Source organism: Stegodyphus dumicola, chromosome X2 (genome assembly GCF_044657685.1).
Source record: "Stegodyphus dumicola isolate Sdum_Otavi_A_Nest chromosome X2, ASM4465768v1".
NCBI classification, from domain to species: domain Eukaryota; kingdom Metazoa; phylum Arthropoda; class Arachnida; order Araneae; family Eresidae; genus Stegodyphus; species Stegodyphus dumicola.
The window spans coordinates 160,542,846-160,567,236 of NC_140781.1; the positions used below are offsets into that span (position 1 = coordinate 160,542,846).

A 24,391-nucleotide genomic window follows, 5' to 3' on the forward strand; every position below is an offset into this window, starting at 1 on the left:
CCATAATATGCAAGACATAATGCTTTGTGCTCTTCAGATCCTTTGAACTCTGCAATAAGTCTGCTATATCTAAAGGAAATTTATCATTTACCGGATTCCACTTCAAGCCTGAGAGCTTCAACTTACAATCAGAAATACGATTATCTTCACCAAATCCATTCTGCATCCACAATGACCTCAGTTTCTCAGGATTGGTTTTTAATTTTTGCAAAATTATACTTGCATCCTTTAAAATGAATGCAACTTCAGAAAACAGCTTAAATGTCTCTTCAACACTATTTCCTCTAAAATACAAATCATCTATGTACTGCAAAGAGTTCAACATTTCAACTGATTCGGGTTTATTATTCCTCTACTGCTTTAAGTGCCTTTTTATTGTCGCATTTAAAATAAATGGTGATGACTTCCAACCACATGGCAAATGTGTCATATGCATTATTTTGTAGTCTTTTGCATTTTCTGATAACAACAAGAACTTTCGAAATTTCGTATCCTCTTTGGAAATTTCCAGATGTTTTGTTCCAGTCATACTGTTGTTTGCTGTATTGGCATATTACATTTAAGGTACTGAAGTTTTTGCCCAAATAGCTGTACCAGTCTCACATTTCTTGGTGGCCAAAGAAAATCCCTTTTAAGCAGACTATTTTCTGTATTTTAATTGGTAAAATTCTGCTTTTCTTGTGGCATTAATTTCAAATAGAAGGCATAATACATTTTTAAGAGATAAACAGAACTTTTTTCAGTTAACTGTTAATACCAACTAAAATTTGAATTTTGCATGTGTTAATGGTAACCTGATTGTCTTTATTGATTTATACTCTTGCTATGAAGGAGGGGAACTTCATATCTGACTCTGTACAAATGAGAAAGTTGAATTTAAAAGGCCATGTGAGAAAGAGATGCTAACTGCACTGCTTTTGCAAGATTGTAAATAATTTGGAATTGTTGACTTTTAGGAATGATCCATCTAGTTATCTCTTCTGTATTATTTTCACATTACCTGGCTGTTTCTTGTTTCTTACAACCTCCATGTGAAAATTCATGAATGAAGTCTGTTTGTGGAAACCAAATCACTGTATCTAGTATTCACATTACATGCTTTGTTACTGCAGCCCCTAATACATTCTTCTTAGTCTTTAAGATTGATCACCTACTTTTGTTCATATGGTGAGCAGTTAAAGATATACTAATGTCATGGGCCACACTTTGTTTTAGCTAGTGAAGTTGAATTCCAGTTATCAGGATTGCTGTCCTTTTTAGACTAAGGATATTTTATTTTTAATTTAATAATGAAAATTAATAGTATAATTACACTGTAAATTTATTTAAGAGATTAATGAAAACATGTGACCTTAACACTGAACTTACTTATCTATTATATTGGCGAACTTAGTCCTTTGTCTTGTTTTTACAGTTATATATTTTATATTTATTAGAGTTTGCTCGCATACCTGGGGTGGTACACATACCATTTAGAAAACCACATATTAGATTTGTTTATCTGTTTGATGCTTTAACTATTTGAATTTTTGTAGTATCGTTTTGATGTGGAAACTGATGAAGATACAGTCATGATATTTTTGATGCAAAAGGACAGAAGAGCTTTGCGAAGTAAAGGCATCAGTCATCTTGTTATTGGGTTTCATGTAATGAAAGTAAGACTTTTGTTTTAATTAGTATGTGTTATGTTGTTTATAAATATTATATATCTAAATAATGTAACATGTGTATGCATATATTTGTATGAGTGTATACATATATATAAGAATATGTAAAAAGATTAAATTAGAAGCAAAAATTAATTCTCTTCTGTATTCTAAAAATTGTAACCTCTATTTGCACTGCATCATTTTGAGAAAAATCTATGTCAACTGACTCTTACAAAATTCTGATGATGTAAATGAAATTAAACTCAAACAGCGAATAGTAATTTTACAGCAATATTAACTATTCAATCAAATTGCATTGAGAACCAAAACTAACTCAGTCTGAATTAAGATTTCACTCTGGATGTAACACACTTGATTTTACCGCTTTGGCTTAGCTGGACTGTTGTCTGTCTACTCCTTCTTTTTACTGCAAAACTATCAAAAGTGTAAGCTTTTTGGAATAGGCACAATAAATGTACCAATTTGTTTGTGGCCATAACTTGTTTACTGAAATAAAAGTTAAATTAAATATACCTTGACTGCCAAATTTCTTATTTCCTTGTGGATTGGCATTTCAGCATTTTATGCCATCCAAATTTCTGCTCCTGAACATATTATAATTGAGTTGACAGAATGTTCTTGTTTTAAAACAGGACCAACAGCCTCCTTAGAGGCATCAACAAATACATGACAAGGACAGTTAGGAGTAAACAAACTTAAAATAGGCCTAGAAGTTAATGCATCTTTTAATTTTTGAATAGCTATTTGACATTCATCAGTCAATTTATAGGGGGTATCTTTCTTAAGTAAATTTGTTAGAAGAGCTCTAATTTTAGCATAATTTTGAACAAATTTCTGATATACATTAATATTTCCTAAAAATCTTTGCAACTGTGACATTTTTAATGGGTTGTGATTTCTTAATAACCTGTATATTTGCATTACTGGGCTGATATTTACCTGCTTGAATTTCATATCCTAGAAAATTTTTTTTTCTTTAGCAAATCACATTTAGATTGTTAAAAAGTGCAATGTATAATTCAACAGCAATATAAAAATGTAAAAAAAAAAAAAAAAAAGGAATAGATTTGCTGTGAGTGCTTAAAAATGAAATCTAGTGCCAGTTTTTCAAAATTAATTCAGCGTTTGTTTATAGTAAAATGACGAATGTTTTCCGAGTGCTAACGTTTCAGATCATTCCTGTGCTTTGAAGGTCATCGAACTGCATATCTTAATGCAGCTCTTATGCAAATAAATTAACATTTATAGGATTACATTTACACTTAAAAGTAGGTGCCAGAAAATTATTTTCGCTTCTGCTTTTGCATAACTGAATCTACATTGGGAACTGATATTTTTTTTTCCTTAATAAATTGGACATTAAAAATGAACACTGTGGTAAATTAATATAATTTAATGAAATTAGAAATTTCAATTCTAATAATTTAGTAAAGCAAGTAAAGAATTCTTAGATTTTTTAATTATTTTTAGGGAAGGCTATTAAGATAAGTTTTTATATTTTTGAAATTTTGAATACGAATTTTATAATTATTCTAAAATTGAAGTAGATGTAAAAAATAAGTGAAATTAGTACAGATAAGTAATATGAAATTATGGTAACTGCATGTTAAAACTTATGGGTGATTGTGTGTTAAGTATAGAGTATGTTGAGAGAGTACTGGTTCCTAAACAGAGGCCTGTAATTACATTTGTACAGTTGTTCATTTTACCTTCATGTAAGATAATGTTGGAGTCTCATTTTATGTGTGTAATGTTTTATTATTATTATACTTTTTTATTGTGGAATGTATTAGTGCAGTTCTCAAAGGCCAGTTACCTTATGCAAGTAAAGGAGGCATTTTCAAGTAACTGCCTAGGCACCCTGGGCCACCAGTGCAGAGAACACACTGGTTAGCTCAAGAGGACAGCCCTGTTGATGGATATGTTTGTTTAGAAGTTTTGCTAGGCCTTCCAGTTTGGTAAAATCAGGAATTGTAAATAAAAGATAATAATAACAGTGAAACCATAAATTTCTGAACTGTTACTGCTATTATATTTATGGTGTTAAAATATAATTTATTAGTATGAAAATTAGTATCATAAATATTTATGTGCATTACATTTAATTATAAGTAATGATTATGTAAAAGTTATATTTTGTAATATTCTGTGATAACAAGAACCTTACCTGAAGAATGTGGGCTCTAAAACATAAAGACATTTTGACTGAAAATTTTTAATAGAACTCTAAAATCTTATCAAAGTTTATATCTTGCTACTATGGAAATAATTATTTTGCTCAAAATTTCAGGATTTGTATTTTTTTAAAATTTCACGTGCTAATGCGTTTTCTTCCGCCCTGCTGCCCCAATCTTTCTTTTGAAGGGGGGGATATATAAGATTATGTAAAGAATATGTAAAAAGATTAAATTAGAAGCGAAAATTAGTTCCCTTCTGTATTATAAACCTCTATTTGCACTGTGTCATTTTGAGAAAAATCTGTGTCTTATGACTCTTACATAATTCTGATGATGTAAATGAAACTAAAACTCAAGCAGCTAATAGTAATTTTAGAGCAATATTAACCATCCAATCAAAATGCACTGAGAACCAAAACTAACTCAGTCTGAATAAAGATTTCACTTTGAATATAACGCACTTGCTTTCACCACTTTGGCTTTGCGGACTGCTGTCTGTCTGCTGCTTCTTTTTGCTGCAAATCTATAAAAAATGTAAGCTTTTTAGAATAGGCACAACACATGTGCCAATTTGTTTGTGGCCACAACATGTTTACTGAAATAAAAGTTAAATTAAATATACCTTGACTGCCAATTTTTTTATTCCTAGTGGATCCACCATTAAAATTCCATTATGCAGGTTAGCAAAACAATAACCACCAGAATTTGAAGAATGAAGAAATCTGATGAAAAAAGTAGTAAATAAGAGATGATTGAAATCATTGGTAATAGACATTGTATATAGTATTTCTGTCTCATCAAGGAACACATACCATCTACCATTACCAGTAAAATTTCTGAATGTACAGTTTGAACCATATGTAATTTAGGAAAATAGAAATAAGGAATTCATTATCCCAATATAAGTTAAAAGGCTATGCATCCTTACTCTTTGTGAAACTGGGGGGGGGGAGGGGATATCTGACCGTTGTGAAACTAAAAACTAAAGAAAGATGAAAATATTTGGGTGAAATTAGGGAAAAAAGTCATTAATGAAAAATTGTAAACAGCTGTGAGTAAACAAAGAAAGAGTCATAAACATGCAAAGAAAACTATAAAAGGCAAGCATTGAAACAGTTTGTTTCAGTTAGTGAATAACATACATTGGCTATTTGACAAAACGTTCTTTTTTAAAAAAATGTTTTGGATATTATTGGTGGTGAAATAAAGAATTTGAGTCAATAATTGGTTACAGATTCCCAAAGAAATCAATAAAGCTAGGTCACTATCCCAAATAAGGAAAAGATCCATTCCAATAGTTCAGATGGATCTATCCCCTGATAGCTAGATAAATATGAAGAGGCTCTTAAAAGTGTACCAAAATGTGTAAAATGAATTAACAGATATTGTATAATCTTACACTTGGAAACAAAAATAATTGAAGAAATTTAGAAAACTTGTAAAGTATTAAGCAGGCATAATTTCTGTGATGCCCTTTTCCTAATGAGTGGATTCAAAAACAATGAAAAAGGTCAAAAATCAAATTGAAAGTGCAGGATAATAATAATTTAAAAATGAGAAATGTATTGCATAAACCATATAAGAAACCAATTTTTGGACTTACAATATTTTTTCAGAGGGAGCAAAATCAGCATTTATGCAGAGAGTAAAATTCTTGTCAATTTTAGAACATGAAATTTTAATAGTAATAGTTAAACAGTACCAGTAAAGAACACAATGACTGGAATAAATAATTTTAAAATATTGAATAAAAATTACAGTGTAGATCAAATCTAACACACTGTAAGAAGTGTAACCAAAAACCAAGCACCTATTTGCTTTGTTTGTTGTTGAGTCCTTATTTCATGGAAGAATTGTCACCATAGCCTCTAGGAAGTTGGACTTGTACTTCCACCCCTAGTCTTGAGAGAGAGTACCCTGGGGGATAGTACGAGGGTCTCCCACGCCTCTCCTCTACACCGTATAACCAAACCACATGAAATAACTTTCAACTCTTCATGTATTTAGAGTGCACTCATGCCACAAAGACACTATACATTTACAAACAGGGCCCACCAGCAGCTGAGCAGTAAAGTCGCTGAACACTGGTAGTTCGATCCAAGGTTCGAATCCCGTGAACGGGCTGGCTGCATGGGCGTTTTCGTGGTTTTTTCCATGTGTAACGTGTATACGAGCCAGTTTCCCTTAGAAAGTCATCCACAAAGGCATCCCTCCCCTGAGGCAGATAGCCCTCGAGGCTTTGCCATAATCACACAGACACATTTACAAACACCCATGCCTTCTGCGGGACTTAAACTCGGACCGTTCAGCACGGCAGTCAGTCACTAACTGCTGTCTCTCCTAGGGAGCACTTGTTATTGCCTGTTAATGAAATATATTTAGTGTTCATACATTTAGTACATACGTTATTCATTTAGAGTTACTGTTAATACTTCTTAAAATATTAATTAGTTCTGAAATTGTGGGTATTCAAGTTTACTTACCAGCAAACATATGGCTATTTATGCATTTTCTTAGCTATAAATTCATCTATACATTTTTCTCTTCGATTTTCATCAACATTTGTTCACCTTACTTCATTTTTCACTGTTTCGTTATGTAGGGGAGGGGTGTACACCTTTTAATCTTATATTGGAATTATTAACTGATAGTTTTTTATTTTCCTAAACTGTATAAGGTTCTCAACCTTTACATTCAGAAATATGACTGGTAATGATTAACTGCATTGCCTTTGCCCTTGATGAGAGAGGGCATGATGGGCATTTTCTGTTATCAGTGGCTCTTTTCATTTCTTATTTACTGCTTTTTTTCATTTGACCAGATTTCCTCATTTGTTTCAAAGCTCATTTGCTTGGTTATTACATTCACCATACATAAGTATGTTTTGGCAACAGAGAAACCTCATGACTTTTTGATCTAAATTAAGGTTTTATTTCGGTACTGCTGTTTATAGTGCTATGATTTTCTTAAATTACTTTATTCCCAACAACTTCCAATTTTTAATTATGCATTTTTTATATAAGAAATGAAAATTCACAAATAAAAAATTTCCATTGTGTGCCAGTTGCTGCCACAAATATGATAAATTAAACTTAAGAAATTTTTTTATCCTTCATGATTGATGAGCTGAGAAGACAAAATGAGGGGGGGGAAGCGAAGATTGTAGTTAATGAAAAAAGGGAAAGATCATGCAAAATTGCAGCCCTTCCTCGTGGAGAAGACTACAGTTTCACATGATCAATTGCTTTACCAAATTTGTTTCTATTATAATTAAAAAGTTTTCAGAAATAAATTTAGAACACTAGGAGGTCATGCTAAGCAAAAATTGCTGTCTGAACACAGAAGTGGGAAATTCTTAGTTATAAATTATAAGCTATTGAATATCCGTAATGTTGAGGCTAGCTGTTTGAGTGAAAAATTGGTTGCTTCTAGTAATGAAGCATCCAAATCTCTCTTTCATTGCTAAAGACAGTCACTATTATGGACTGTGACATTGATACTGCTTGATATGAGATGTATCAGCTTATATGTTGTGATGATGCTTATTTGTATACTTTAGTTCTAGTATGATGAGAGTTATGGATGTGGCTCGCTTTTGGCTCCTACAAGACATGACTCCACATTGCTGAAACAATAAACTTTTATAAACACAACTTATTCATAAAAACACAAAAGCTGTTACACGATACTTGAACTTTACAGAACAGACGGCAAAGGCAATTTGGTGTCAGCTGGTGGCGTGGGCAGATGTTACAGAACACTATGACATCAGCTGGTGGCATGCACATCTGAACATAAGACAACCAAAGAGTATCCCCACCAGTGGCACAGTCACAAAACTAAAAGGGTTGTTTTCAAGAGTTGAATACAATATATACACATTTCAATAAAAGTCATACTTTACAATACACTCTGAAATATACATCTAAAATGCAATACACGATATATAAATAGTGATATGGAAGTAATAATATAACTTAAAATTCTAATTGAAATGTATAATGAAATAATGCATATTATAATTAAATGAAAATAACATAAAAATATTAGACAACACCCAACCATATGCAAGGAAAATTAATCTAAGTATTCATATACTATAACTTTTACAGCATATTAAGAAGAGAAAAATATTCAATTATATTACAGTTATCAGTCTTTTGGGAAAATGCACACGTCCACTGCAAGTAGTTATTTGTTTTGGAGCAATATTTGAGTTTTCACAGACTTTTAGATATTTAATCTGAGGAATTACAGGTGTATCTATACTTTCCAGCAACATATACGCTGGTTTTAAGCGATCGATTGAATCTGTAATCGTTTTTGTTATTTACCTCAATAATAAAATTTTGTCCATTCATTTAATAGCAGCATGAGGTCTATTGCAAGGTGGAGTTAGAGTAAGTTTAATAGAACCAATCCTTAGAAATACATGAGAACAGGTTTGGAGAGCCAGGTGTACATAAATTCATTGCAGAACATGCTAGAGGTTGGAATTTGTCTATGTGAATGCATGATTTATCGAAGCTGTGAAGCATAAGATTCAGAAGAGGGTATGATATTAGTAATATTCAGCATAACTGAGGGTAATCTAAGCGTTGTACCGTAAAACAAGTTTGGCACATGTAGCATTTACATCCTTTTAATGGCAGATCTTACACCCAACAAAACTATTGGTAGAATTTCATCCCATTTTGGGTTATTGTGAGCCATCATAGCACTTTTAACCCTTTGCGACACACATATTAAAAAAATATTTTAATCTTTAAAAAAATGCCTTAGAATAAGTCAGGTGAACTTACTTAAGTGCCTTTCAAGCTTGAAAAAATTCTGCATTTTTATTTTTTACGGGGGAAGGTGGGATACCGTTTGTCCCACCATGCAACAAGCACATGTCTTATAGCATATTGGTGTATAGCAGGGGAAAAAAATCATATGTGGAATGAATAAATAAAATAAAGCATGCATTCTAAAATATTGATAATAAACACATTAAAATGCATTTTGTACAATATATTTAATATTTTTAAATTTTAGGAATAAAAGAAAATATTTTCTTGGACATTATTTTAAGATTAAAATTTGATACTCATACATATGATACTAAATAAAATATTACAATTGGCACTTGATTCAAAAACATTTATATATGATTAAAATTGAAAAAAGTTTTTTTTCCATGAAACTTTGAAAAACACATTGTTTCATTCTTTTGTAAGCATAGAGGCACTTCACATGTTTCACACATCCAAAATGTTCCTTGTTCTTCTTTCGATGTGCTGCAATATGTACATCTTCTCCTGCTCGTTCTCTTTGGCATGTGACTTGCATTTTTTAGTCTCCTTTCTGGTTGTACGAACGATTTTTTAGTTTTTATTTGAACTGGGGATTTCAGTTTTCTTTTCAGCTCTTTCTTGCCTCCAAGTGCCATTAGACCTTCTATAACTGAGAGACGAAAATCTTTCATTGTTTTTACATCACGAACGGGTTCACGAACAAACTTAAATAGTATAAATGCGTTTACTATACTCGCATTTAAAAAGTGAAAAAAAGATCCTGTGCCACCATTTCTTGCTTTTGCAGTCTATTTCATATAGTAATTTCAGTTGATCAAATAAGTCGACATATCCCATATTCTTATTATATGAAATAATGCTGTTTGGGCACAGTACTTTTTTTGTTTTTCCATCTCGTTCTTTTCTATTAATTTCTTTCATTTCAGTTGCCTTTTCCAAGCAAGACAGGATAGAAACGGATCTTTTATCCTTCCATTTTATGCAATAAATTGAATCACCACCAACTGAAAAGTCTATATCTCCTCTCGACATAAATTTGTCTTGTTTTAAATTTTTGGGTAGATACTTCCGATTCATATTTACAGTGCCACATGCATAGATGCTCTGTGTCTTTAAAAAGCGAAACAAATTATAACTACTTCCCTTTCTTCTTCAGCAATAACTTCCACCTCAGTTATTCTCTCCTGGATTTCAATTTCATCTAATCAGAACTGACATCTGAAGCATTTGAGTCGCAATTGGATGGCAATTCAGCAAAAAGTTCCGAAGCTTGCTGAATTGTTAATTTTTTTCCTAGACATTTTAGCACATCAGAGCATACAAAGGATGTAAAAACACGTGCAATCATGAAAAAAGTAGATGCAAAAAAGAAAAGAAAAAATAATCGTGAGTGCTGCCATCTATTGAGCGAAAATTCAAGTGTGTGGTGGCACAAATTTTAACCCACTTATTTCAACTGCAAAATTAATGTTATAAAATATTGAATCCAATTAAGATTTTTGAAAATAAAATACCTTTGAATATTAAAAAGAATCACACATATCCTAAATTGTATACCAGAATTTTTAAAATATTGAAAAATGTGAGATACCTGGATATCATTCTAGTGATCCTATTTTGAATATTTTTTTGCTTATAAACTTAAGCTCTGGTATAGTAGTGACATCTACTGAGAAAAATAATAACTAAAATCGATTACTTTTAAAAGATTAGAAAATTTCTAAGCGAAATTGCTAACTGAGAAAATAAATATTAATTAGGTGGGACACATATTGACCCACCATGCCGCAAAGGGTTAAGCTGCTTATGAAACCTTTCAATCAACCCATTGGACTGAGAATAGTAAGCACCAAATTCGAATGCAGTGCATACCCAAAACCTTCATCCTTAAATAAGTGAGATTCAAAATTTCAGGCTTGATCTGTTATTGATATGGAGCAGCCAAATCTAGCTCTTTACAATTAGTCTAAGCTAATACATCAGTGGTAGGTATAACTTCTGGCCATGTGAGTGGTCAATAATTCTCATTCAAATTTTACTTTCAGACAGTGGAAAAAGGACGTATGAAATCAATATGGATATGTGCAAATCTTGCATCTGGTGAAGAAAAAGTCAGGTGATTTAGAATGTCTATGAATTTTAGAACATTGACATTGTAGGCAAGATTGAACAGATGAATTTTAACAAATTTCTTCATACTAGGCCGGAGAAAGAAGGTGAATCTGCTGAAAAATTTTAGAACGAAAAAAATTCAGGAATGAATGGTTAAGGCGAACCTGAGTCCATATTGCAGCAAATAGTAACATCTTTTAACGGAGAATAATGTTTTTCTAGTTTAAAAACTTATAAGATTGACAGTGAGAATTTTGAATTTCAGAGTCCTGAAGTTATGCTTCAGATAACTTTTTATAATCAATATGTTGATAATCAGAAACTACATCTACTTAAGGCATCATCAACAATGATGTCATGACATTTGATGTATCGTATGTCAGTGGAAAATTGGCCAATAAAATCAAGATGATGAAGTTGTAATGGAGAACATTTTTTAGGTGTTTACTTAAAAGCATATATTAGGGGCTTTTGATATGTGTAGATTGTAAAGGCATTGCCTTTGAGCATCTGCCAAAATTTCATGATTGACAAATATATAGCCAGTAGTTCTCAATCATAGGTTGACCACTTCCTTTCACTTTTACCGAATTTAACAGATAGAAACACAATGGGTTCCCAAATTGAATTATGCAATTGCAATAATGAGCTACCAGCTGTAATGTCTGATGCATCAGTACAGAGTTTCAGATTAGTACCAGGAACTAAGTGTCTGAGTTGGTTTGCCTCTGCATTTGCCTTTTTCACGTCGGTGAATGCTTTCTCACCTTCATCATCCCATTGAAGAGGGTGTTCTTTTATTTTACTTGGCTGTGAAGGTTTGATTTGATTATTATGGCCTTCCAATAACATATTTAAGGAAGCTAAAGCATATGAAGCTCTTGAGACAAATTGTCTGTAAAAGTTCAAAGTGCCAAGAAGTTTTCTTAAGTGCATTAAAGAGTTAGGTTTGGGAAAATTTTGAATGGCTTCCACTCTGTGGGGTAAAAGTTTTAAACCCTGTTCAGATAAGTAACAATCTAAAAACTCTGAAGATGTTACACCAGAAGTGCATTTAGATACATTAATTGTTAACCTAAATTACTTAATCTTTCGAAAAGAGCTTTCAAGTGTGCCATATGCTCAGTTTCGTCCCTTGATGCAATCAGTATATTGTCAGCAAAAGCAAATACCCATGGCAGCTCACGAGTTACTTCATCAATAAAATGTTGAAATGTTGCATAGCCCAAACTACATTCTTGTCTCAGAAAGTAAGAGAAGAGTGGCAATAAGTGTTATATGAATTTCAGAAGGATTAATTGGAATTTGATTGGATTTTACCAAATCTGTTCGAGAAAATTCCCTTGCTCCATGCAACTCTGCTGCAAAATCACAAATGTTGGGAATAGGATACTTATTTGTCACTCTCTGAGCATTTAACCTCTGAAAATTTCTCACAGGTCTCGATTTGTTTTGTGCATTTCCTTCACAGCATGTGTAGAGAAAAGGAGTAATTACTTTTGGAAGGTCGCATGTGGCCTAAATTGATCATTTTTTGGATTTCATTTTTAGGAATTTTTAATCTGTTTGGAGTTAATCTTGTAAAGCTTACATGACACAGGAGGACATACAGTTTCAACGAAATGCATAGTATTATGAACATTCTTATTAAGATCAGAAAGTTTCAGCAGTGAAGGATAGTTAAACAGTAATTTATCTTATGCTTATTTTCAACAATTGCTTTGATAGTACAAATCTGTGTTAATGATATTGCAATTAATTTTTAAATTAGTTTTTAAATCAAGTTTTTCTATTCCTTAAATCAGGCAGTAAATCAAAATAATGTAGAAAATCAGGTCCAGTAATATTCATTTACACTTTAGGTTGCCCAAGACAAGAAGTTTTCATCCATAAATTGGAATTGGTGTGCCATTGGCAGCAGAAAACATCAGAATAGGAGTCTCATGCATTTTGTCTTTGTTTGCTGAGAGACGACTGACATCTGAGCCAATGTTGCACAAAATGATTTTATTTAATTTTCTGTCTCTAATAAAAAGGCAACAAGATTCAGAGGGTAAAGTGCAAGTGAGCATTATGCTTTCCCTAATTCGTTTCCTTGAAATGAACATGGATGAAAACATTTAGCATTCTCATTACATTTATGATAGTACCATCAATAGGAAAAAATAGAAGCAGCTTTAGCTGAAGGGCTTCACTTTCTGTTAAAGCAGTTTTTAGAAACACTGCGTGATCATCGTAGAGACAATACCTCACCACGTGATTTGCAGACCTCATCCAGCATTGTATCCAATTTAAAAATATTAGATACGTTGCCTGAACAAATGAAGAAACTGTGTTTGCCTGAGCTGGTGTGACTTCCAATATTTGATTTAGAGTGCTAGCAGCTTTTGAAGAATCAAGCAGCTCGCCAGCAGATGCGAGAATAGATTGAACATTTGATGCCATTTGCTGAATGAACAACTCCAGTAACAATGAGTTAGATATATTGGGTTTTTCAGCAGTCTTTTTATGACATGAAAGAGTTCAGATGGTTTTCTGTCTCCAAGTTGCTCCCTGGCAAATAATTTTCAGATTTCCTGGATACTGTTTTCTCCACAGCACTCAGTAATGGCAGTTTTCAGGTCTTGCTGAGAAGCATCAATGCGCGTCTCGAATCAAAGAAGCAATCTCCCTTGTCAAATGAGTAACCCAATTGTTAAATGTCGTCTTGGGATCCATAATTGGGACACAATAGTTTGTTGTTTGACTTCTGAATTAGTATCCATAATTGGCTTTGGTGTGGCTAAAGGAAAAGCTGATTCACACCTAGCAAAACATAATGCATGATCAATATCTTTACTGCTGCTATTTCCTGAACACTGATGGTTGAAGTGTAGAAAATGAAGTCTGGATTAAGTTTGAAACTTCATGCATATAGATGGGTCTCCGTTGTAAGAGTTGTGGATGTGGCTCAGTTTTGGTTCCTACAAGACATGACTTCATGTGACTTTTAGTGACATCACTTTATCAACTTTATTAACAAACAACTTTTTCATAAAAACACAGAAGCTACTATATGATACAGGAACATTACAAAACTGATGGTAAATGCAATGTGGTGTCAGCTGGTGTTGTGACCAGCCATTGCAAAATAATGTGACATCAGCTGATGTGCGTGCAGCTGAACATAAGACAACTACAGATGATTCACTTCTCATCCTAATCACTCTGTCTAAATTCCATCAACAGTTATATCATGAGTTGCTACTGTATGGCGCAACGACCAATTGAATCTGTAGTGCTGTTGAATGTGATCATGTTTGTTCATAACTATTTTGATAACATTGACTGAATGAGAAAATTAAATGATGATAAAAAATGCCATTCAAAACAGCAAAGGAATTTCACTAATTTAAAATAATTATAACCATAAACATATAAATAGATTCTGTCACAGCATTTTAACTAGGAAAAGGCAAAAATTTGTTTATGAGTTGTTCACAATGGCTTTAATGCAAAAGTTCATTTATAAAGTGTTCAAAAGTTTCTGGAAGTTATTTGACTGCTGGTGGGCCTCTTATCTTAATACTTTATTGGACATCCCTTATTAAAGGAAAACATGGGAATGTAAAATTAATAATTATTAGGGGGAAAAAACGCCTTTATAAATGTTTTCATGGATTTTCTTTCCCAGGAGCAAGAAAAATGGAAAAAAAAATTCTGCAGAATTGTTTTTTCTCCTGAAGAGAAGAGTCATATGTCTGACTGCCTAAAAAACCAATAGAGATACTTTTTTTGAAAGGTTGATTAAAATTGAAACTAAGCTGTTTAGTGACTTAATCACTTACTGGGGAACATTTCGCTATTACTTGCAATTTAAAAAATCTATGACTGTATTTGGGGACTTTTTTTTCAGTTTAAAAAAAAAAAAAAATTCTATATTATTTTGATCATATTAAGTGAATTGTTAATCACAGTAAGTGAAGTATTTCCCATATACAAACAGGCTGGACTTTGGCCATTCAGTAACAATGTACCAAATGATGGCATATAAGAACAGTCATATTAGGCAGCATGATTAAACCTCTAGCAAACATATCACTTGGATAAAAATGTGTGCATTAACATCCCAAAGGCATTTTCTGTCCTTCATTTTGATACAAGAAAGAACATGTTTGTTCACATATGTACACACATCTCTTCAGCTTTGATTGTATTTTCCAGAATTATTTTTTAATTTGCCAAATTAATTTAATGAATATTGTTAATATTTTTCTTTCTATATACATTTATATCTGTAATAATTTTTATGTGTCTTTGGAATATTTTCTGTAGGTGGAGGCAAATCGACGTTATCGTTTACATTCAGTAAAGGAGAAAGCTGCAGGATCACAGTATGCAATGTCAAGGAATGTCTTTCAGCGCTGCAGTTTGAAGTATGGTCGATATGTAATTGTACCTACTACATTTGAGCCTGGACAAGAAGGGGAATTTCTTTTAAGAATATTTACCAGCAAAGCTAATAATGGAAAGTAAGAACATTTTGCTGAAATATTTAACCCTTATTTTAACAGATAAGACAGTATTTAATGATATTTGTTATACAAGGTGATCATTTTTGTATGCTAATCTGCCATGATCTGTTAATCTTTTCTTTCAATTTAATTTGAAATTTTAATCTTTTCTTTCAATATATATACAGGGGGCCCACTAAAGTTTGGTACTACCCATTTAACTGCCAAACGGCTGCAGCTATATATTCATAACATTGGTGTCTAGGTATAATAAAGGGGCTATGTGCTACTTGATGAGCCACCTGGTGAAAACCTGCTTACATCGCCCAAGCCACCTGGTGAAAAACGGCGGAGTTATCCTCCCTGTCTCGAAAACGATACAAGATAGGAAGAAAAAGTAAATTACAAAGTTGTAGAACATTGCCGATATAGTACGAATAGATACCTTATGAATATGAATGCTAAAAATAGGACACTGAAAATGCACATTTGTTTCTTCGTGATTTTCAAAACTGTGACGTCATAAAATATGAACGTAAGGTGAAAAGATTATCTTTCGAATTAAAAACATGCTCGTATCATGGCATGTCGCTTGCAATTCTTAGTCAAGAGGACTGTGGTTCAGGCCATGCGGTTCGCATCATTGTACTGATCGTCTTTAAAAGCAGAATAGACAACATACAGATCGTGCACAATCGTGACACAAAACGCATCAATTCAGCGCAATTTGAGCTTGGTGTGAGAATTTGTGCATTATGTAAATAGTGTATGAAACATAATATCTATTCACTTGAGACAGCTATAAAATGGATATATCCTTGTGGCTGTATGTTGGAACTTGTGGTCATGGAGCGATTTTTCAAAAAATGATTATTGCGAGATGGGTTAATTTATGGTGAGTGTGAGCGCATGGAACAGATGGCAGCTCTGTTGCATCAGCAACGTTTTCCTGCGCAGATACCTCAAACAGCAGGTGCATGCGGTCACTCCACAAACATTGCAAGACCTTTAATGACATATTAGAGATGCTTGTGCAAACGTGTCACCCTCCACGCGACAAAGTGAAACAGGAAGTTCTAACAAGGGTCCAGATGTGCACTTCAGCTCTTGGAGAGAAGTTTAAAACATCAAAAATAAAGGTAGCTTGTGATAATTAGTTGTTTTTTTCTTTCTAAGATAGTTTCATGACATCACAGTTTCGGAAATTGCGAACAAACAGATGCACGTTTAAAACAGTTTTTTCTTAACATTCATGTCCATGAGATGCCTTTTTGTTCTAAAACGGAAGATGCTCTACAACTTTGTAATTCACTTTTTCTTCCTATCTCATACCGTTTTCGAGATAGAGACGCTAACTTCACTGTTTTACACCAGGTGGCGCTGAAAGCTATCTCATCTAGTTGTGCAAGGAGTCAAACTCGCGGCCCACAACAAATATTTTTGCGGCCCGGCCAATATATCGGCAAATAATAATATATAATAATAAAATAACATATCGACGAAGAAAAAAATGAAATGCTTACTGCTAAGTAATTAACGATAATTTATTCAGTGTTGTTAGATTACTCACAGCAAGCTGACACACACACTACTTAAATTGCAAATGCGTGTGAGTAGCTTGCGTTCAGCTACCTTCGGCTTTTGGGGGACACATACACTCAGAACTTGTACGCATCCCCCGAGAGCCGAATGTGGCCGAACTCATGGTCTCAGTTTTCCAATCGTAGTTTTGTACGATATATTGGTCCATGCATGTGCATGCACTTTGGTTTATTATTAATTGTTACTTAATTCATATTGTTACGGATTTCATAGTTATTTATTTATTTAGTTTTTTTTATTTAGAATTATAATTATATTTGCTTCATGTTGCCTTAGCAATGGAGACGATTTTTGAAAAGACAGCTGCGTTGGAAGGTTAAAAATAGAACAGCGGGTGCATTTAATACCTAATAAATAAATATCTCATAATTGCTGTTGCCATCCACAAAAATCCAGATATTTATAGATGTTTCCAGTATATTTGAGAAATTAATTATAAAGCTTATAAAAGCCGAGAACAAACAACTCATCTCAGTAGTAGCTGTAGTTCTAGCGAACTGTTTGTTTACTTAATGCTGTGATTGATTTGTAGCGATATCGCTGTGAGATAGAATTAGTTTCTCTGTTTTGAATTGATTTTTGCTAAACGTTTGACATTTTGTGATATTGTTAAAATATTTTTGAAGGAATATTTCAGCATTTTGATTTATCTCTTGTGGAAAGAATAAATTTTTGTTAACTTTTTAACGTTAACCATGTTTATTCCAGCCCTTTGTATTCAGTATGTCTATATGAAAACCAAGTGGTAGTAAAATTAAACGAAAAATCGCTGACGAACATAGAATATTCCAAGTAAAATGGGAATTAGAATGTTTTTGCTGTGAAATAAAAGATAAAATAATCTGCTTGATATGTAATAATACTATTAATGTACCAAAGTTATATAATATTAAACGTCATTACAAACAACACAAATCGAAATATAACAATTACGAAGGATTAATGAGAGAAGAAAAGTTGAAAGAGCTCAAGTTAGGAGTGAAAAAGCAACAGTCCATGTTTAGTAAAGTATTGCAAGAAAGTGAAGCGGCGGTACATGCAAGCTACGTCTTGTCCGAGTTGATAGCTAAACATTCGAAGCCTTTTACTGACGGTGATTTCATCAAGGAATGCCTAATGAAAGCTGGAGAAATTGTTTGTCCTGGAAATGTGAAGGCTTTTCAATCAATTTCATTGTCTCGAAATACAGTTGCGGAAAGAGTTACTGATTTAGCCATGAATTTAAGTGATCAGATCAAAGCAAAATCATCTAGTTTTGAAAGTTTCTCCATTGCCTGTGACGAGAGCACAGACAATTAGCAGTGTTTCTTCGTTCTTGTGACAAGAATTTTAACATTTTTGAGGAATTACTGGAACTAATACCGATGCCTGGTACTACCACAGGAGAAGATATATTTACTTGTGTTTTTGAACTTCTGCAGAAATACAATCTACCTTTGGCAAAATTAAATTCTGTAGCTACAGATGGCGCTCCAAGGGCTTTGTAGCATTACTAAGAAAAAAAACTTAATGAAATCGACGGTTCAAATATTCATCATATGCATTGTATTATACATCAAGAAGTTCTATGCACGAAAGTAATAAATATGGAGAATGTTTTGTCATATATATAAAAAAAAGTTATAAATTTTATAAGATCTCGAGGTTTAAATCAGCGTCAATTCACTGCTTTCTTAAGTGAGTTAGATAGTAAATATTCAGGTTTGTCCTACTATACCGAGGTACATTGGTTATCTTGCTCCAAGATTCTCAAACAATTCTGGTATTTCAAAGAAGAAATATGTCAGTTTTTAAAAACGAAAAATCAAGACATAAGTTTGTTTTACGATCCAATATGGATACAAGATTTATCTTTCTTGGTTGATATAACCAAACACTTAACCGATTTAAATTTATCGTTACAAGGAAAAGATCATATCATTACGAACATGTTTGACATAATTAAAGCATTCAAATGTCAACTAGTTCTTTGGGAAAAACAACTTAAAAATGAAGATTTGACGCACTTTCCGACGTGCAGCATGAACAAATCAAGTTTAGATGATACTTGTTCGTATCAAAATTACGCAGAAAAAATTACAAATTTAACAACTGAATTTGAAACGAGGTTTAATGATTTTAGTTCCCTCGAAGACAAATTTTTTTTGTTTTCTTCGATTTTCTCAATAAGTATTGACTCAGTACCTAGCCATATGCAAATGGAGGTGATCGAGATTCAATGCAACTCAAATTTGAAAGCAAAATTCATTGAAGTGGGCATGCCTGAATTTTACAAATATTTACCAGCCATGTTTGAAAATACTCGAAAATTCGCATATGAAATTATTTCCATGTTTGGTAGCACTTATCGGTGTGAGCAGTTATTTTCAGTCATGAAAGGTAATAAGTCTCCTATTAGAAACCGTATTAATGATGCTCACCTTGGGTCAGCGTTGAAAGTTATCACTGCAAACAAAATTTCTCCCGAAATAAGAAAGATAATAGCAGAGAAGAGATGTCAAGTATCAGGATGTAAACATTAAATTTTTCTTGTTCTTTTCTATATAAATATATATATATGTTTATTATTGTATTATTCAAAATAAATCTACATTTCTATGAATATTGATTTTTTTTTTGTGGCCCGCCTAAAGTTAAACCTTGTTTGTTTGGCCCAAGTGTACCTATGAGTTTGACATCCCTGTAGTAGTGCATAGCTGCTGTACCATATCTGGTGACCACTTGTATGACTATGGTCGCAATCATTCAGCAGTGAAACAGGTGGTACTAGACTTTAGTGGGCACCCTGTATATATATTTACCTTACTAAGGTTCTTTGTCAATTGTTTTCCATTAATAAGTTGTAGTTAAAGAAACTTCAGCTTCAGTTTTGCATGCTTTAGGACAGAAGCAGTGTGAAATTGTCTATCTGCTGAAAGTAACTAAACTGTCTCATACTCAGTCAAATGATTTGAGGAGCTTTACTATGATAGGCACGGATATGGAAGTACAGGGAAGTACAGGTGGAGGACAAAATAATACGAACACCTGTTAAATAATGAAAAATCTTTATTAATAGGGGCTTGGACCACCCTTTCACTGAAGTACAGATTGAATGTGACATGGGATAGATGCATAAAGGTCATGGACAGTATTTAAAGGAATATTAAGCCATTCCTCCTGCAGAGTGTTCTCTAATTCCGAAAGTCCGGATGGAGGGGGAAATCGAGAACAAAGTTTGGACTCCAAATATGCCCTTAACTGTCCAATAATATTTAAGTCCGGGGACTGAGGTGGCCAAGCAAAATGTCCAATTGCATCGTCATGCTCTTCGAACCATTCTTGAATACACCTATCAGTTTGGATAGGGGCATTGTCGTCTAGAAAAAGCGGTAGCTCTCCAGGGTCACTCCCCAGTCTGAACATGATCCTTGAGAATTCTTATATAGTGATTGGATGTGATCCTCCCATGCAGAATAACAAGTGGCCCAAGTCTACGCCAAGATATCACACCCCTTACCATAGTGGCATCTCCCCCATGCTTCACAGTTGGCAAGAGGCAGTCAGGATGAAACGCTTCTTTGGGCATTCTGCAGACATAAACGCGTCTGGTCGTCTGAAGTAGGGTGAATGACGTTTCATCTGACCATATTACCTGTTGCCATTGTGTGTGGGGCCAGCCTTTGTGATCTCTGCACCATTGGCGTTGCTTGAAACCTTTAGTTGCTGTCACCAAGGGTTTGTGAATTGCCACTCTGCCATAAATGTTCGCAGCATGAAGTTCCCTTTTGATGGTTTTTGTTGGAACGTGGTCGTGGAGATGACTGTTCATTTTGGATGTCATCTCTAATAATGATTGCTTTTGCTTTCAGGCTACTTTGCGCTTCAAGACCCATCTATCCCTATCAGCCAGCTTTGACTTTCGGCCACTGTGTTGTGCTTTGAAGACATCATCTTACTCTCTTTTGTGTGTGCAGTCATAGCGGCTGATACCCTACTCCTTGCACACCCCACAAGGTTTACTGTTTCCGTAACCGATGCTCCACTTAAATGCGCTCCAACTATCATTCCTCTTTGGAACTCTGACAGGTCTGACATTTCAACTTCTCACAGACAGTTTGATCGAAGCATGCAATGCAGGTGACTGCTGTTGAGAGACTGATACCTTCCTCTTCACGCTCACTAGGTGGCAGACTTCTGTTGCAGGTGGCGTGCCTGTACTGCAGGTGTGAAATACGTCATACTTTTTCACAGGTGTTTGCATTATTTTGTCCTCCACCTGTATATAGTGAACAATCTGAAAAAGTAGAAAGTTAAGAATTAAGAGCTGAACAAAATTCCTAGGGTTTGATTTGGAAAAAGTCGGTGGGTGGGGCAGCCAAAGAAGTACAGGTGAAATGAGAAACAGCTTATTTGATCCCCCTTCCTGGAAAAAAAAAAAAAAAAAAAGAAAAAAATATATAGTTTGTATTACTTTGGCCTTATAAATGGGAAAAGTGTTCAGAAACTAAAATATGAAACAAATGTGCAGTACAAAGCTGTTGGACACTTTTTGAGAAGACCACAGATTTTTGGTGAAAATTAGTTTTCAATGTAGAGAGAATTTTTTGTTGTTGAACAAGTTTGCAGTAGATATTACGACGGTTTTCTCCTGGTGTGTTTTGCAATGCATAAAGGCCTTCAAGGCCCATTTTGTGGAGCATTGTCTTAAAAGTGCTTTGGAAATAGAAAATGGGCTTTCTAATGAAATTTTACAATAGCACATGGAGATAAAGGTGTTCCAGAATTGCACAATGCTCATTTTCCAGACTTCATTTTAACAGAAGAATAGCTATCTTACTTAGTCTTAGCTTATCTTGATTTAAACTCAGTACATTACTCTGTATGTTTCTTCTTAGAGACTAAGAATTGCACTAAACTCCTGAGAAATTTAGCATCATTAGAAAATTCCATATGGTAAGAATGAAGAAAGGTTTCAGTAAACAAGCTGTAGTCCGAAACAGTAAATTTTCATCTTTAAAGCTATAAGTGACCACTTCAAAATTTTCTAGCCATGTTTCAGGAAGTATTTATTTTTTGTTTAATTTTTAGTTATTTTTTAAAATATACAAATTGTGATACATATGTTCAATTTATTTCTTGTGATCATAAAATTTAAATATTTACTGTGAATTTAAAAGGTTACTTTAGAAATGGTATGAAGCTGGAGAGAAAAAAAATAATTTTTATGTTTTCTATGTTGTAAAAATTTCTACAGTTTTTGTATATTGAAAGAATTTTTATCGTTTCTGTGTACTGGAATAATATTTGTACAATACAAAGTCCAATATCCGGACTTGTCGGGACTTCGGCGATTCCGGATTTGAGATTTTTCCGGATATTAGAACTTCATTTAAAATCTATTGAGATGGCATATGCAGAAATTATAAAATTAAAAATATAAAATCGCGATTTATGAAATAGTGAAGCATCTATGATCTAAAGGGTATCAAAATTTACAAAAAAATTAATATTTATCTGATTACTTTATTAAACATTTCTTTGAATGTAAATTGCTTAAGTTGCTTAATTTTTTGTGCTAATACTTTCTCTTTATTCTGTAGGCAGACATAATTTCTTGTTCAGTTACAACGTTCCGCTATTCAAGTTCTGTAGTTGCTGCGTCAAGAACTCCAACTTGTCATTCAAAAATTTTTCCTTTTCAATAACCTCTTGTCACTTTCTTCACTATCGGTAATGGTATTTTCTGGATCTAGAAACATACTACAGATTTTGCCTTCCGTTAACTGATTGATGATTGGAACATTGTCATCCCAACGAAAAACTTCTGTTATATCATCTTCACTTATTACTGCTTCTCCGCATTTCTTTGCAAAATCCATTAATTGGAAAATTTCATCTGTGGTTTGTGATATTTGAAAGCCTGCAAATTTGCTGCTCTCATCTTCATCATCCTCACCATGAGATATGGTAGCTTGCTATAAATTATGCCAAGCATTTTTTAAAGTATCTGGAGGCACATCCTTCCTCTATCTTGTGATTTTCCACATAGCAGATTTTATGCTAAAATATTTCAAAAATTCTTGACTAGTCTTGCCATTATTTAAGAAATTTAACATGGATTTTTAAAAATGCTTCTTTTATATTTTCATTTCAGCACATGCACTATTCCGATATCCATAGGCTGAATAATGGACATACAGTTTGGTGGAAATAATAACATGGATGCATTATCTTTCATTAAAGTGAAATATGAGCCAAACCGTTATCTACAATCAGGCAATTTTTGCCTCATCAGGTAAACTAGTGATATCAAATTTTGCCTAGCCTTGGGTATGAATTGATTTTCAAACCAATCAAATATTAACACTTGTGTCATCTTTGCTGTTTGATTTGCATGATATATAACTGGAAAACTTTACTCCTTTAAATGGTCGAAGTCGTATTTTTTGCGACTACGAAAAGTTTACACTTATGCGTTCCACCAGCATTTGCACATGCTAAAATTGTTAGTGTAGCTTTGTAATCTTTGATACCAGTTGGAGCCTTTTCTGTAGAGGTTGCAAAACTATTTCAAGGTACATATTGCCAGAAAAGACCAGTTTCATCAGTGTTGTAAATTTGTCCTGGAGATAATATTTCACTGTTAATGAGTTCAATGACTTCACCTACAAATAGTTCAGCATCTTTAGTATCAACCAATCAGCTGAAGCTTTAGTTAGCTTTAGTATCAGCTGAAGCATTTTCACCTGAAATTTTAATTGCATTATACCATGGCAATTTTAAGATTTGGTTAACCAAGCTGTCAAATATGTGCAGTCAGTTCTTAAGTGCATTTCTTCATGAAATAGTTTGGCTTGAGCCATTAGCATTGAGACACTGCAAAGCCCCTTCACTTTGCTGGTCGCTTCTGTCTGACCATTGAATCATCATTTTGTCATGATCGTCACTTTTAGCATAGCGAATAATTTTTTTCTTATTCATTGCGAGTGGGGTGTCGGACTCCCCAAAAAGTTCATGAGGCTCCTTTTTCTGTTATAACATACACAGTTGACTTTCCAATGCCATACACCTCACATAATTTTGAGACAGATATGCATGTATCCATTTTTTGCAGCAATTCCATCTTTTTGTTTAATGGACATTGAAAAATGGTTTCGCTTTGTAGATCCTGTTGCAGTTCCAGAATTAGAAACACTTTTTGATATAGCCAAAAGTTCAAACTTGATTTTTCATAAAATTGCTGTAATTATAACAGCCTGCATAAAATAATAAGCTGGATGAAATCAGAAAGTTAAGGAACAGTGCAATCTGCTATATTAACTGAAAATTTTTGGAATCAGCAAAGTACAGTCAAAAGTCGTTAATTCGGACACTCATAATCCGGAATGATCTATAATCCGGACCTCAAAGCTACAAACTTTCTGCGCATGCGTAAGACCTTTACCGCTGCGAATTTGCATGTGCGCGTGTGCAAAATATGTTTACGAATGCGCGTTTAATGTATAACGGACGGGATAAGCTAAGCTAAAATTATCTAATTATCTATTTTAGTTAATGTT

At 33.5% G+C, this 24,391-nt stretch overlaps 1 protein-coding gene across 2 annotated transcripts in view; it reads left to right on the forward strand.

The window, feature by feature from the left end:
• LOC118201974 (calpain-5-like) overlaps positions 1-24,391 on the forward strand; it is a 155,829-nt gene that overhangs the window by 94,106 nt on the left and 37,332 nt on the right. For both annotated transcript variants that reach the window (XM_035374123.2, XM_085809711.1), the window contains exons 10-11: positions 1,536-1,655; positions 15,070-15,266. In XM_035374123.2, coding sequence (XP_035230014.1) covers positions 1,536-1,655; positions 15,070-15,266 — 317 coding nt within the window. The remainder of the gene's footprint in view (positions 1-1,535; positions 1,656-15,069; positions 15,267-24,391) is intronic.